Raw genomic sequence first — 14874 nt, 5'->3', positions numbered from 1 at the left:
TCTAGGTTGTGTTGAGTTGGCAGTTAAAGCCAACCATAATACCTGAATATCCTAGGATGGAGCTCCCTGACCTCTCAGTGTGGTGTTTCTTCTTTCTCTGATGGGAAAAGTCGATCTCTAGCATGGAGGTCATGGCCCTTAACCCTCCAGTAAGCAGGAAAGAAGTAGGCAATGTGAGAGCCTGCTGAAGGACACACACACAGACACACACACACACACAGAGACACACACACACCTCTCTCCTAAGAACAGTCTTACAAGGATGGGCTACAGAGGACAGACCTTCCACCCCCACCCCCACCCCCATACTGGCTGCTTATACTACCTGCTTCTCTGCTTAGAAAAGTGCCCGGCAGGTTCCCATGCATGTTGGAGTTCCTAGCTGTTTTACACACCTATGGATCCCTAGAATCTCAATGGTGTGACCTCAGGCAGCTCCATACCCTCTGTGAGAGAGACTCTGTTGTCCTCGCTGTTCATGGAAGCAATCCCAGAGCTGAGCACCTGGGGAGCACCTCTTCCCAGGAAAATTCCCCAAGGGATCCACCCCCACATCTCAAGGTCCCCTGAGACCATTTGGTGGGATGAGTCAAAATACCCATAAGGTTCCTGCTGGAAAGGGAAGCAGCTTAGCCAGCCTCACAGTTCCCCCAGAGCAGCTGCACCAGCATCAACACCAACACCAGCCCATCTGCCTGCCTGGAACCTTCCCAGGGCTAGGAGAGATTGACTAGGCTAGGGCAGCAAAGTTTCCACCCACTGTGGACCATCCTCTTCTCCTAAAGCTGGGAAGGGAAGGGTAGAGCTGGGCTGTGCAACTCCACGGTCACTCTGTGTCCACCATGATGTGGTATAGAGCTGAGATGGTGTGGATACCCCGTGCCTTAGACACGACCCACACACAAGGCTTGCAAATGTGCCTCTCTCCACATAGTCCCAGGACCTTTGCTTTATCTGTGTGGATCACTGTGTGCTCCCCAGATCCAGGGCTTGGTAGGTGAGCCTGAGCATGAGTCTTTTACTATATGGTGGCTTATGCTTGTAATCCCAGCACCCAAGAGGCTGAAGCAGGAGGAATGATGGGAATTCAAGGCTAACTTGACCTATATGCTAGGGTTCAGATCAGCCTGAGCTACTGAATGAGACCCTCTCTCAGAAAGCAAAATTTAACATCAATATGGTGATGCACACCTGAAATCCCAGCACCCAAGAGGCTGAGGCCCTGGAGGTTGAGGCCAACCTGAGTTACAGAGTGAGTTCCAGGCTAGGCTTGGACCTTGAGACCTTGTCTCAAATGAACAGGCAAATAAACAGAGAAAAGCTGACCCATGTGTGGACTCCTCTGCCTCCCAGGTGTGTCCTAGTTCCCAGAACAGGCCTGGATAACAGGCTGGGTTAGGATTCCTTCCTTTGGTTGTCCTGGGAGAGTGTCCTCAAAGAATGTCCATGGTGGACTTTAGGGAACCCAGTATCCACGTTCTAACACAGGACCTTATGTCAGGGCTCTTTCCCACCTGATAGCCACTGCAGGTTGTGCTGAGATCAGAAGTGACATGCTTAGCCGCGTCCAGAAGATGCAGCCTCCACTTCCTGTGATGCACGGAGTGAGAACAAGCCTCTGCTCCTCAGCGTGGCTGCAGTTTCGGCTTCTGTGCCTTATTTGCTCAGACCAATCGGAGTTCAGACCCTCACACCAACGGGTCGGTGTTTGCAGGAAGTGTGGGTTACAGACGCTCCAGAAGGCGCTCCAGATGCAGCTGCTGTGTGATCCTGCAGCAGGAGGCTGCCCTGGACCCCTGCAACTGGAAACTCAGCAGGCACTGCCTAGGAGAGGCTGGCCCGGAGCAAGGGCAGAAAGGCCGCCTGTATGTCCATGCTTCAGGCACTCCCGTTTCCCAGTAAGAATACCAAGGAAACACCTTCCCCCCCAACTCCACAAAGTAGACACTAACTTCGACTCTAAAGCTGTGCCCTTCCTCATCGTCCTGCTCCGTGGTCCATCTCAAGCCTCCAGTCTTGCCAAGCAGGGAAGGTGTGGGAAATGCGGCGGGCCCTGTGTTGGAGCCAGGCAGCCATGTGAAGAGAGAGGGTTGGGAGCCTGTGTGGAGCAGGTTGGCCCTCTCTGCTGTGTGCACAGGCAGTCTCATCCTCCCTGGGCTTCTGTTGCCCTGCCTATGAAATGGAGATTGGAAACTTTCCTTTCTCGTCCTTATCATCTACCAAGCACAGGCCGGGAGGGTTAGATAAGCTGACTTCTTGCCTGGGCACAAGCTGTGCTTCCAGAATGTCGTCTCCCCTCCGACACTGGCCAGTCCTGGGAATTTGACCTTGGATGGGTCTCTGTACTTGGCAGCCCAGCTTGGAGGTCATGACGGCTAGCAGGGATGCTCCCCAGAGGAGGCAGGCAAAGCTTCCTCCTTCCTTGAAAACAAGCAAACGGATGGTGATGAGGTTGGAGAGGAAGAAGGACCAGATGAGTAGATCTGGAGCCGTGGGCACCCGTCTTAGGTGGAGTGGAGTGTATTCAAAGTGTGAGGGCCAAGACGCCCAGCACCCATGTGCTCAGTCCACGGTGCTGGTGTCCATCCCTCCCAGGGGACTCCCTGACCCCGGCAAAGGAACAAAGCATGACTGACTAGGTGAGACCCTGTGCTCCTGCTCTCCAGCCTTTACCTTCCCGTGGGATCTGGGAAGCCGCGTGTGGACAGCACTCTGTCCCTGATGTCCTGGTATCAACGGGACCTGATGGCAGAGTCCCAGGGCAACAGACCCCCCACCCAAGAGACTCTGAGAAAAGGCGCCTGCTTGGCAGCTTTGGATCAGGAAATCCCGGCTGGCAGGATGCCACCACCTCCCTGCCACCCTGATCCGTCACCAGCCAGACATATTTCGGATCCTTGCCAGGCAGGGGGGGAGGGGTGCCGGGGGAGGGATGCACCCAGCCCCCCTGCTCCATGCCATCCTTGCTGCTGCCTGTGTGTAATTAACAGAGTAATTAAAAACAGGATGAGTTAATTGGTATTCATTTATGTGGCAGATGTTTTTAATTGAGGCAGGAAACAATTTACCTGTTTACATAAACAATGGCAAAGGCAGGCTTGTAAAACACATTTTAAAAAAATTTTTCCTCCCCCTGCCTAAAAAGAAGAATCGAAAGCACTGGGTCTCCCCTGTGCAGCCCTGGCCTCACAGTAAGAGTGGGAGTCCTGCAGTGGGAGGGGCGGGTGGCTCCGGCCTGCCAGGAGGAAACATCTGTTTGCCGGTTGCTTCCAGCGAAGGCTGTTTCCTTAAATTCTGAGAAAGGATGTGTTGTTCCTAGGTTGTGGGAGCCTGCTTGGGGTGACAGCTGTGCAGGCCACTGTGGTCATCGGGAGGCCCGGCAAAGCGAGGTCCAGACAGATCTAGCTAACCCTCCGGGCTTGCACAGTTAGTGACACTGTTGTACACGAGTCTGTGTAGTGGGCTGCCCTGCTTCTCGTGTGGTGACTGAAATTTAGAGTGAAATAAAAAGTTTAAATTCAGTTCCCCTTTCATAGCCACCTGTCAAATCCTCACTGGCAACCAGGGCCCTCGGCCACTGTCATGTACATCCCTCCCTCACAAGGACTTGGAGCACGAGGACTCAGTGACACCTGCTGGGGAGGGCACAGAGAGCTGGCACATGACAAAAACCTGCACTCCAGAAGTTGCCTGATCCCAGTGACACAGATTAAGTACTTACTGTATGTCTGGCCTGCTTTTCACTTTGTGACATGTTAATTACTCTTTAATTCTATCTATATGGTGTTCCCATGGTAATTCTCAAAAGGGGTAGGGTGGGGGCTGGAGAGATGGCTCAGTGGCTAAGAGCACTGACTACTCTTCCAGAGGACCTGGGTTCAATTCCCAGCAGCTAACAACTGTCTATAACTCCAAGATCTGACACCCTCACACAGGTATGAAGGCAAACACCGATACACATAAAAATTTAAAAAAAAAAAAAGGGGGGGGGTAGGATGATCCCGTTGCAGTTCAGGGCTGCCTTCTGAGCTCCATGTCTACACTGGAGAACACCTTGGCTTTGCTGGGTGGAGAAATGCCTGTGTTAGAGCAGCTGACTTGGAGACACTTGGTTTAGGGGGTTTGGCTGACTTTGTTTTGTTTGAGACAAGGTCTCACTATGTAGTCCTAGCTACCCTGGAACTCACTATGTAGACCAGGCTGGCCTCAAACGCATGAAGATCTACCTGCCTCTGCTTCCTGGTGCTGGGATTAAAGGCTGCACCACCACAAACTGCTTTGGTTTTCTTTTCTTTCCTTTTTTTTTTTTTTTTTTTTTTTTTTAAGAGTATACATGAGCCGGGCAGCGGTGACAGTGGTGCACACCTTTAATCCTAATACTCGGGAGGCAATGCCAGGAGGATCTCTGTGAGTTCGAGGCCAGCCTGGGCTACAGAGCGAGATCCAGGACAGGCACCAGAACTACACAGAGAAACTCTGTCTTCAAAAACCAAAAACCAGAAAAAAAAAAAAAAAGAGTATACATGACTGAAATTGCACTTAGCTAGAAATACCAGAAACACCCCAGGAGGGTGCAGGAACTGCTTGCTGAGCAGAGATTGGTGGGATGGACTGGGATGCTGTCCTTGGATCAAAATACGAACCCTGGAGTCACATGCCCAGCTCACTCGCATCGGCTTGCTTCCTGGTGCTTCTTCACCTGTAAAGCAGATAAATGACAAGATTCCAAGGCAGTGTCTCAGGACACAACCCAAGCAGGCGGCAAATCCTCCAAATGGTCTTTTCACAGATGTCAAGGGCAGAGAGGCCCTGAAGCTCCCAAGGCGCCCTGGTGGCGAATCTGGGCTTTTGGAGACCTTCAACTGGGATTTTGCAGATCTTTGGGGACAGTTCTTAGGGCAGTGTAGAGGACAGAATGTTCTGGAATCCATCAGGCATGAAGGCTTTAATCAGAGAAAGTGCCCCAAGCTCTAGCTTGGGGTGGCAGAGGGTGTGGTCCTCCCTCCCTGGGTCACCTTGACTCCAGGCTTCATAGCCCAGGGCTTACCTGGAAAGTCAGCCACAGCTTTTGTGTTGTTTGCGTGTTGGGGATGTGGGGTCATGCGTGTGGAAGTCAGAAGACAGCGTATGGGAGTCAAGCCTCTCCTCCTTCTAGTTCTGGAGTTGGAACTCAGAACATAAGACGCAAAGTGTTTTGGTTTTTTTGGGTTTTTTTTTTTTGTTTGTTTTTGTGTGTGTGTGTGTGTGTGTGTGTGTGTGTGTGTGTGTGTGTAACAAAGCTGTTTATTGACCTTGCTGTGTCATAACCTACAGCAGCAGCAGCACAGCTCTGCTTCAGGACTCAGCACATACAGAAAGTGCGAGGGCCCAGGTGGTCCATAGGCATGGTGGCCCAGGAAAGGGCAGCTGGTGGCTCACAAAGGTCACTTGGGTGCCAGGGCCGAGCTGCTGTCCAGTCATAGAGGCTGGGGGCAGGGGTGCAGCAGCTATTCCAGCCCCTTGGTCATTCATACTGCAGAAGAGAGAAGAATGGTACAGGCCCTAGCTTCTCTCTGCCCTTCAGCGAGGTCCGCTCCACCAGGCTCACACACTCCACCACCTCAGCCCGTAGCTGGCCCAGCAGCTCACAGGCCGCACGCATGGTTCCTCCAGTGGCCAGGAGATCATCTACAACGACCACTCTCTGCCCAGGTTCTAAGGCGTCTTTCTGGATTTCCAGTTCAGCCTTGCCATACTCCAGAGCATAGGAGACCGACACTGTGGAGCCCGGCAGCTTTCCCCGCTTCCGGATGAGCACACAGCCCAGGCCCAGCTCCTGAGCTAGGGAGGGCCCAAACAGGAAGCCCCTGGAGTCTAAGCCTGCGATGTAGTCGATCTTGCCGCCATGTGTGGACTTAAGGTGATTGGCCAGGAGGCGGATGGAAGCTCGGAAGGAGTCGGGGTCCTTCAGGAGGGGCGAGATATCCCTGAACAGCACGCCGGGGATGGGGAAGTCCGGGAAACTGCGGATGCACTGCGCCACTAGCTGCAACTCAGACTCCGCCATATCCGCGTGCACTCAAGAGAAAGGGCGGAGGGGTGTCAGCAGGCTAGGGTTAAACTAGTCCCGGGCGCAAAGTGTTTTTATCTACTGGGACATCTCACCAGCCCACAGCCATAGATTTTTTTTAGGTCATCCAGAGGACAGCACAGTGGACAACAGCTGGGGGGGGGGGGCAGTGTTCTGGGCCGGTAGCTGAGTGGCCTCAGAAGAATGCCAAACTTTCAGAGTACATGGCTAGGGCCTGCCCAAGGCTATAAGCCCTGACCTCAGCAGTAGTGTCCTGACAAGCCCCCAGCAAAGGCCTAGACCCACATGGCTTCCTTGGAGTCTTCTGACAGCCTGCGGCCTTCCTCTGCAAGGCAGAAGAATCACAAGTTCCCTTTGATGTGGGCTCAGACCCAGGTCTTAGGCCTGGGCCTTGCTGGGCCTTCTCGGGGCAGCCCTGTGCCCTAGGTATGGAAGAACAGAATGAGCCAGAGGCTCTCACCTTGGCAAGATAGGAGAGAGAAAGCCATAGGCCTGTCCCTTCCAGATTCTGAGGAGCTGCTGGGCTTCCCACAGTGGGCATCAGGTTGGTACCATATGGGGCTGCCTCTGCACCATCCACAGCAGCTCACAGGACACCTGTGCACCAGAGGAAACAAGGCAGAGAAGCCCTAGAAGCCCTGTCCACCCTCCTCTGCCCACCCCACCCTCCCAGGGCATTTGTTACTTATCCTGCGACCAGGTGAATCACATACCTCCTCGGTTGAGGGTGGAAGCCTGAGGTCTCCTCCCTCCGTGGTCTCTAAAGCCCTGTCTTCCATGTGTGTAGCCTGCCCATCACGGTATCACTGGAGTGCATAAGGAAGAACATCCTCCATGGGACCCTCATGTACGACCACTGGTCCCCGGTTATGGTTTAGCATCCAGGAGAGCAGTGTTGTGATTGTAACTTTGCAGCATGCCTCCGCGGGTTCGAGGTGGTGTGAGAGCCCTGGGAATCTGCGGGATGCAGGGCTCCTTGCTCTGCTAGCACAGGGAAGTCCTGCTGCCGGCTTGTGTTTCAGACTCTTGGCTAGCCTTTTCTCAGGGCCCAGGTGCTGCCCTGCCCTGGGCTGTCACGGGGCTGGGGGTCACCACTGAAGCCAGGTGGGACCGGTTCACACCTCGGCAATGGCAAGGGAGTCCCTGAGGTTGGTCAGCTCCCCGTTTGGTTTTCCTTTAAAGGATCTGCTGTCAGTGTTTCTGGTTTGTCGTTGGTCGGTTGTGGCTTTGTTGTTGTTTATTTCTTTGTTTTCCATCTCTGGCAATTGAACTCAGAGCCTTGTGCATGCTTCTACTCTACTACTGAGCCTTAGCTACTTATTTATTTGAGACAAGCCTTGACTGTGTAGCTCTGACTGGCCTGAAACGCGCTGTGTAAACTAGGCAGGCTGTGAACTCACAGAGATCCACCTGCCTCTGCCGTCTGAGTGCTGGGATTAGAGGTGTGTAGCGCCACACCTGGTCTTGTTTTTTTAATATTATTGTGTGTGTGTGTGTGTGTGTGTGTGAGAGAGAGAGAGAGAGAGAGAGAGAGAGAGAGAGAGAGAGAGAGAGTGTTAGAGATGGGAGGGCCATATGCATATAGGTGCCTGAAGAAGCCAGAAGGGAATGTCAGGTCCTCTGGAGGTGGCTGTGAACTGTCCGAGATGGGTGCTGGAAACTGCAAGAGCGCCAAGTGCTCTTTTCTCTGAGCTATCTAGTCTCTCCAGCCTCCCGGCTCTTTTCTTTCTTTTTTTCTTTTTTTTTTTTCCTTTAACTTTCTATTTTGAGACAGGGTCTCACTAAGTTGCCCAGGCTGGTTTTGAGCTTGCGTTACTCCAGCCCAGATGTCCCAGGTGACAGGTTGCAAGCCTGCGCCGCCAGGCCCAGCTTCCAGTGCTGTACCTGTTTAGTGACTTAAAAATGTGTGTTTCATTTTTAAGATTTATGATGTTTAATTATGTAGAGGAGGGGGTATGAATGGGATTATAGGCACCTACAAAGGACAGCGATGTCTGAGCCTCCTGGAACTGGAGTTATGGGCTGTTCTGAGCCACTTGACATGGACGGGAATCAAACTCGGGTCCCCTGCAAGAGAAGTGTGTTCCCTTAAGCCGTCTTCCATCTGAGCCATCGTTCAGCCCAAGTTTAGTGACTCTTGTGGTGACTTGTAGTTCTCTGTTCTTTGTTGTCACTGTCTCCCTGCGGCCTCCAGTCCAGCAGAGTTCATTCCTCCACCGCCCAGAGGTGACCCAGGCTGGACACTGCTGATGGCTCTGTGAACCGTAACAGTAAGTCAAGGACCATTTAATACAGATCAAGGACAGCCGGGAGAAGGAGGCGCCCTTCTTGTCTGTACTTTTCAGAAGCAGCCTCTCCTTCTTTACAGAAACGTCACACGTACCTGTGAGGTCACCTCGTGACTGCCTTCTCCCTAGGTCACATGCCCTTCACTAGAGAAGATGTACATGTACCCACCAACCCCCACAACCAGTGCAAGCATGCACACACACACACACACACACATACAGAAGCACCATGTATGCACAGATGCATTCATACACTCAGACTCGTGAGTGCGTGCACGCATGCTACAGTGTGCATGTGGACGTTAGAGAGCAATCTCAGGTGTGCACAGATGCATTCATACACTCACACTCGTGAGTGTGCGTGCACGCATGCTACAGTGTGCATGTGGACGTTAGAGAGCAATCTCAGGTGTGCACAGATGCATTCATACACTCACACTCGTGAGTGTGCGTGCACGCGTGCTACAGTGTGCATGTGGACGTTAGAGAGCCATCTCAGGTGTCAGCGGTCCTAAGCTTCCTTCCACTTTGCTTGAGCCCGGGTCTCTTGTCTGACAGGACCTCAGCAGGCTAGCCGTCCACAAGCTTCTGAGGTGATCTTGCCCCCACCTCCCATCCTACCATAGGAACACCAAGATGGAAGACACGTGTTACCACTTCTGGATCTGAATTCAGATTTTCATGCTTGTACATCGAGCACCTGACTCAGTGAGCCATCTCTCCTGCCCCACGTTTTTCTTGGCTGATGGCTTTTTGCAGGTCCCCCTGCTGAACGACTTTGGTCCTGGTCTCTTTTAGGGACATGGTGAGGCATACTCCCTAAGTACCCGATGACTGCCTCTGCCAGTGAGGCAGGTGTGAAGTACCCAGGTAGTCATAACCCAACCTCCGTTATCATTGCCATTTGTATCTCATAAACTGTGCCAGGCTGCAATGGTGACTTCTTGGTGTCACAGGGGGTGGGGGTGGGGTTCAGATCCATCCATGCCCCGTTGCATGCCAGGACCCATGCAGAGTTGAGGGGTCCCTTCCCCCTGTCCTTCTCTTAGCCTGGCAGCCTCCCCTGGCAGTGGGCAGCCCAGATGGTGGGGCACCTCCCCCACGGCTCTCTGGGAGTTGTTGGCTGCACAGCCCCAGCAGCTGGGAGAGGAATGTGTTTCCTTTGCAAGCCAGCCGCAGGGTGAGCGGGCCTGGACATCTGGATCCCATTTGCAGCCCGGAGGACAGCATGGAAGGCTTTAATTCCAGTGTTTCCCATCCTCCCTGCCTTTAACTCTGTTTGGCCCAGGGTGCTGTGAGAACTGAGCATGCCCGGGTTCTGGGTGCTCTCATAGGCTGGGCCGCGGGCTCTGGCATCTTCTTTTGAAGATCCTGACCTTGGATTCTTGTTCTGGAAGCGTTACATCACGGCCTCCTGCCCAGGAGGGCCGCCCCATGCTGCCTGTGCTCCGTTTTCCCCATATGTTTTTGTCTGCCATGGAGGCACACGTTGTCATCTGGATGGGTTTTCACTCATGGCCCACTTCTCTATCAGTGAATGGCACTTGTGGCATGATTGTAAGTAAAGAACTCGGGGTATAGCCACACAGAGAAAAACACAGTCTAAAGACAACTCACTGTACCCACATAATCCACAGACATTGCCTGATGGGTCCCTCCTGTCCTGGGAAAGTACCTTCCTGACTTTGAACACCATGCTAGGCTGTTGGCACACTTCATACACAGGGCCCCTCAGGGTGTGTTCTTGGGAGCCTGGCTTCTTCGCTCAGCTGTGTTTCTGAGATGGAGCCAATACCTTGCTTCGGTATAGGTCCCTTTCTCATTGTGGTGAAGTTTTCTGCTGTGTGGATATATCACTTTTTTTTTTCCAAGACAGGGTTTCTCTGTGTAGTCCTGACTGTCCTGGATCTCGCTCTGTAGACCAGGCGGGCCTCAAACACACAGAGATCTGCCTGCCTCTGCCTCCCAAGTGCGGGGATTAAAGGCATGCACCACCACCACCACCACCACCATGTTAAGATTGGCAGATGCTGATCCGTGGGTTTCCAATGTAAATAAATGTCCCAGTCAATGATAGGTGTGTAACAGACTACCCCAGACTGAGTGCTATGGAGCCACCACTGACCTCCAGCAGGGGGCACCTCAGGTGAACTCCATGGACAGCTCATCTGTCCTCAGCTGCTAGTGGGAATTTTCTCCTGGGGAAAATGGGCCATTGAATCCGTTGGGCTTACTTACAGGGTCTGCGTGAGGGTTGCAGGCTGAGGCATAGCTGTACCAAAACAGCTGCAGTGGAATGTCTGCATCCGGCATGGATGAGAACTCCCTGCAGCTACATAGATCAAAGGCCTTTCCCTAGTCTTCCCCAGCCTGTGTACTCTAGCACCCATCCTAGACCCTGGGGTGCAATTAGGGCAGGACGGCATACAGATGGCTGGGAGGAGTGACTGGAATATCAGATGAGGGGCCATGACCCTCCCACCCCTTCCTTCTCTGAGGAAATGACAATAGTCCCCAGGCCGGATCATGATGGACTCTGGCAAATCAGGCACAGCTGATCTGGTGAAGATGGCGGCTATTTTGCTCAGAGGGTAGTACAACAGCAGGCCTTGCCCTCGGCTCTCTGGTTGGCCTGGCAAGGGCTGCGGCTCTGTTGAGTGCGAGGCATTCTGGTGACTGTGTCCGCTGGAACAGCTCCATCCATGTGTGTGTCATGCCCCCAAGTGGCCTGAGCCTGTTCACACACAGTCCCATTAGGGAGCAGGTGGGGCTGGCGACAGGTGACACCAAGCTGTATTGTCTCCCATCTCTTTCACTACATCCTATTGGCCACAGCAGGTCTGGGGCCTGTTCAAAGGACAGCTAGTGGACTCACCTCTCCAGAATGAGCTGGGGTGGGCGTGGAAGGAGGATGGGGATGTGTAAGGTGGGGCTGATAGAGCACCCATCTTGCGGGAGAATCTGCAGTGACCAGTTCTGGCACACGTTGAGCTCCAGACAGAGGACCAATTCAGTGTCTCAGTAGTCATGAGGAGGGATCCTGTTCCCTACTTCAAGCATGAGAGGGGCTGCTTGCTGAGCTTACCCAGTGGAGAGACAGGTTCCCCAGTCAGCTGAACCAGTGAGCTGGTGCGGGGCAGCAGAGGAAGGGGGTGGGGGGCGCGTGCATTGTAGTAAGCCAGTCGTCACTCAGTGTCAGGCCGTATGCTGGGCTCTGCCCAGGGATGGGAGAGGCCATTAACATAAGGACCGGCATCCATGATAGTTTGTATACTAAGAGGCGCTCTGAAGAAAGTGAAGCATATGGTAAGGGAGAAAGTGCAGTGATGGGGCGGGCTGTGGACCCACTCTGACCAATGAGGAGACAGCTGGAGTGATGGGGCGGGCCGTGGGCCCACTCTGACCAATGAGGAGACAGCTGGAGTGATGGGGCGGGCTGTGGACCCACCCTGACCAATGAGGAGACAGCTAGGGGGGGTGTCCTGCATGTAAAGGTGGCAGAGGAAGGATGTGGTATGATGTGGCGTGACCAGAGCAGGTGATATCATAGTTCTGTGCCTCAGTTTCCCCATATGTAAATGGAGTCCTGACACCCACAGCTTTATCATGTGAAATGGGGGAGGGTGTCATTCCAAAGCCCAGGTTAGCACAGTGCCTCTGCAAAGGGGAGCCAGCCTGACAGGGCAGGTTGCATATGCATGCTGAGAAAGCCTTCCTCTGTGACCCCTACTCCGCCCTCATGGGCCCACATGTAGAACCATGTGTCTTGCTCACATGTCTTAGGTACTTATTCTAGATGCTTCTCCTCTTTTTCTTCCGTTCCAGTGGTGACTGCACATTCTAGGCAAGTGCTCTTCCACTGAGCTGCCTCCCGGGTCGTTTCTGTACCTCTTGCTCTTGAGACAGGGTCTTGTTGCTAAGTTGCCCAAGCTGGCCTAAAACTTGCAATCCTCCCCATTTTGTGGCAAGAAAACTGAAGCTCAGTGTAGGAAGAGAAAAGGCCAACAATGTTCCCACCATAAGCTGGAACTGGAGCTGTCCATTCCCTGTCTGCTTCTTGTGCTCCAGGATTCTAAAGATAAGGAAGAGACCCAGACCCAGCCTCCCACTGCAGGAACCATAGAAGACTCGATCCACGAAACTCTTTTGCATTTGCTGTCTCAACTAGTCCCACCCCAAAACGTGCTCCTATTTTGGTGGTGGGCACTAAGGTTCAGAGTCATTTAGGAAATCCTCTAGTTTTCACAGCTCGAGTAGGAACCAGGTCTTCTGCCTTCCAGCCCTCCGCTGTTGCCATGGCAACCTTATGCCTTTCATTGTCACCATGGACCAGGGATCGTGGGGTTCTTGGTCTTTCTTGAGGTGACCCAGTGCTGGACTGCAGGAAGAGCAGTGGCAGGCAGAGATTAAACCAGAAACATGTCCCTGACTCAGACCTCTGAGAAGAAGGCAGGGCCACGCAGGACCAACCCTGCTTGACTCAGGGTCCTGTCACCACTGGGGCAGGAGTGCTGCCTGGCCAATGGAGCATAGAGCAGGAAACACTGATCCCTGTATTTTTGTATTATTACTTATTCATGGCGGTGGAGACTGATGGAGACCAGATGTGGGAAGCCACTGGAGCAGACACCTGGGACTCATTAGGGCTGCATCCCACCCACTTCCCAAGTTCCCTGCCTGAGGGATCAAAGCTGAGTGCCTCTGATCCTAGCCTCGGACAGGACAGGATGGAGCTCCACCCCCAGGTCAGAGTACCCCCCCCCCAGACATGGAGTCACCCAAAGGAAGCCCTCAACTCTTTGCTGTGCCTTGGGCCTGGGAGCCCATGTGTAACCCAGCCCTTTGCTGGAGAAAGCAGTCCTTTGCTGGAAATCAGGGCCCAAGTTCCCTCTGTGTGTACCACAGGGGAGCTCCAGAAGAGGGCCATGTCCCCTGGAAGTTCACCCTGGGTTGAAAATATGGCAGTCTTACATGAGCCCTCTAGTGACTCCAGATGCTGTAGCCTCGATGTCCAGGACAGGAGCCAGCACTAAGACCGGGCCCTGGCAGAGGATGGGGGATGGGAAGGACAGGCTAATGCCGGCTGCATCAGTGGCCTCAAAGGACTTGTACATGCTCCTCATGGCTATTTATCCCCCCACAGCTGTCCCCCACGGCTGTGTTACCCATCAACCAACCCCTCCCATTTTAAAGGGCCCATCTGAATGTTAGGCAGCTGGAAAACCCTCAGGACCAGGATAGCTGGGACACATCCATGATGCATACCCTGTGGCTCCGAGCATTCAAGGAAGGCAACCCTGTCCACATGGAGCTGCGGTTCTCTAGTGGCCCCCTTTTGTCCCCAGCCTGTGCTCAGAGGTGGCCATGGGGATCTCCACATCTCCCATCACATCGTCATGACGGTCCTACAAGGCTCCTGAAGTGCATCTTTGCTGTGTGGCTTCACTCTATGTCACTTTCACACATATCTGGACTCACTATTCACTGCTTTGCTTGTGTGTGCAAAGGATGAGAGATGTTGGAGGCAGAGGCAGGTGGATCTCTGAGTTCAAGGCCAGCCTGGTCTACAGAGTGAGTCCCAAGATGGCCAGGGCTACACAGAGAAACCCTGTCTCAGGTGATGGGTGGCGGGGAGGGAAGATGAGAGATGTCTGAGTTTATTGTTTAGCTTGTGAGGGTATCAGGTTATTTGTGATTAAACGGGGCTGTTGGTCTTATAGGGTTTAAAGACATTTTATTTTTTATTACATTTATTTATGTAGTGTATGTGTGTGGGGACACATTCCAGGATATGTGTGTGAAGGTCAGAGGACAACTTATCCACCATGTGGGTTCTGGGATTCAGTCGAACTCAGGTTGTCAGGTTTGGTGGCAAGCACCTCTACCCATTGAGGCATCTTGCCAGCCCTGCAAAGCCATTTTAAATGGAGATCTTTAAATGGATGGATGGGTGAATGAGTCGAGGGATGATAGATAGATGGATGGATAGTGTATGTGTGATGTGTGCATGGATTAATAGATGGGTGCTGGGTAGGTAAATGAGGGGTGAGTGGATGGAAAAGTGGATGGGCAGAGAGTGGGGATGGATGGGTGGATGGATGATGTATGGGTGGATAATGGACAGATGGGTGGATGGATGGATGGATGGATGGATGATGGATGTAAACTCTGCCAGAGACACTCCAGTAGTCTATGTGGAAGCATCAAAATGCTGAAGCATTCCAAAGAGCCTCACAGTCTGCGGCCTCTGACAGCCATGTGAAACCCCCACACACACACACACCTCTCAGTTTTCCCATCTTTCCCATGGGAATGGTGTTGCCCAACTTCCAGGAACCTCTGGGGAGCAGATTCATTAAAACAAAACAAAACCGCAGTGTGACAAAGCTATGACAGATGAGGTTGAGAATGAAGGCCTGGAGAAGGTAGCATTTCCACAAAGGGACACTAGCCAGTGCAAAGGCCCTGGGGCAGGAGCATCTGAGGCTAGAGACTGAGACCGGACAGTGAGGGCAG

At 53.0% G+C, this 14874-nt stretch overlaps 2 protein-coding genes across 5 annotated transcripts in view; one reads left to right on the top strand and one right to left on the bottom strand.

The window, feature by feature from the left end:
• Cbfa2t3 (CBFA2/RUNX1 partner transcriptional co-repressor 3) overlaps nucleotides 1-14874 on the top strand; it is a 74028-nt gene that overhangs the window by 31324 nt on the left and 27830 nt on the right. The window lies entirely within an intron of this gene.
• LOC114700980 (adenine phosphoribosyltransferase-like) lies at nucleotides 5268-6087 on the bottom strand. The gene has a single exon (XM_028880865.2). It carries the CDS (start codon nucleotides 6044-6046, stop codon nucleotides 5504-5506), a length of 543 nt encoding a protein of 180 aa, XP_028736698.1. The 5' UTR covers nucleotides 6047-6087; the 3' UTR covers nucleotides 5268-5503.

This window comes from Peromyscus leucopus, chromosome 5 (genome assembly GCF_004664715.2).
Source record: "Peromyscus leucopus breed LL Stock chromosome 5, UCI_PerLeu_2.1, whole genome shotgun sequence".
Lineage (NCBI taxonomy): Eukaryota > Metazoa > Chordata > Mammalia > Rodentia > Cricetidae > Peromyscus > Peromyscus leucopus.
The sequence above is the reverse complement of the archived record's forward strand: the minus strand, read 5'-3'. Positions and strand labels throughout refer to the sequence as shown.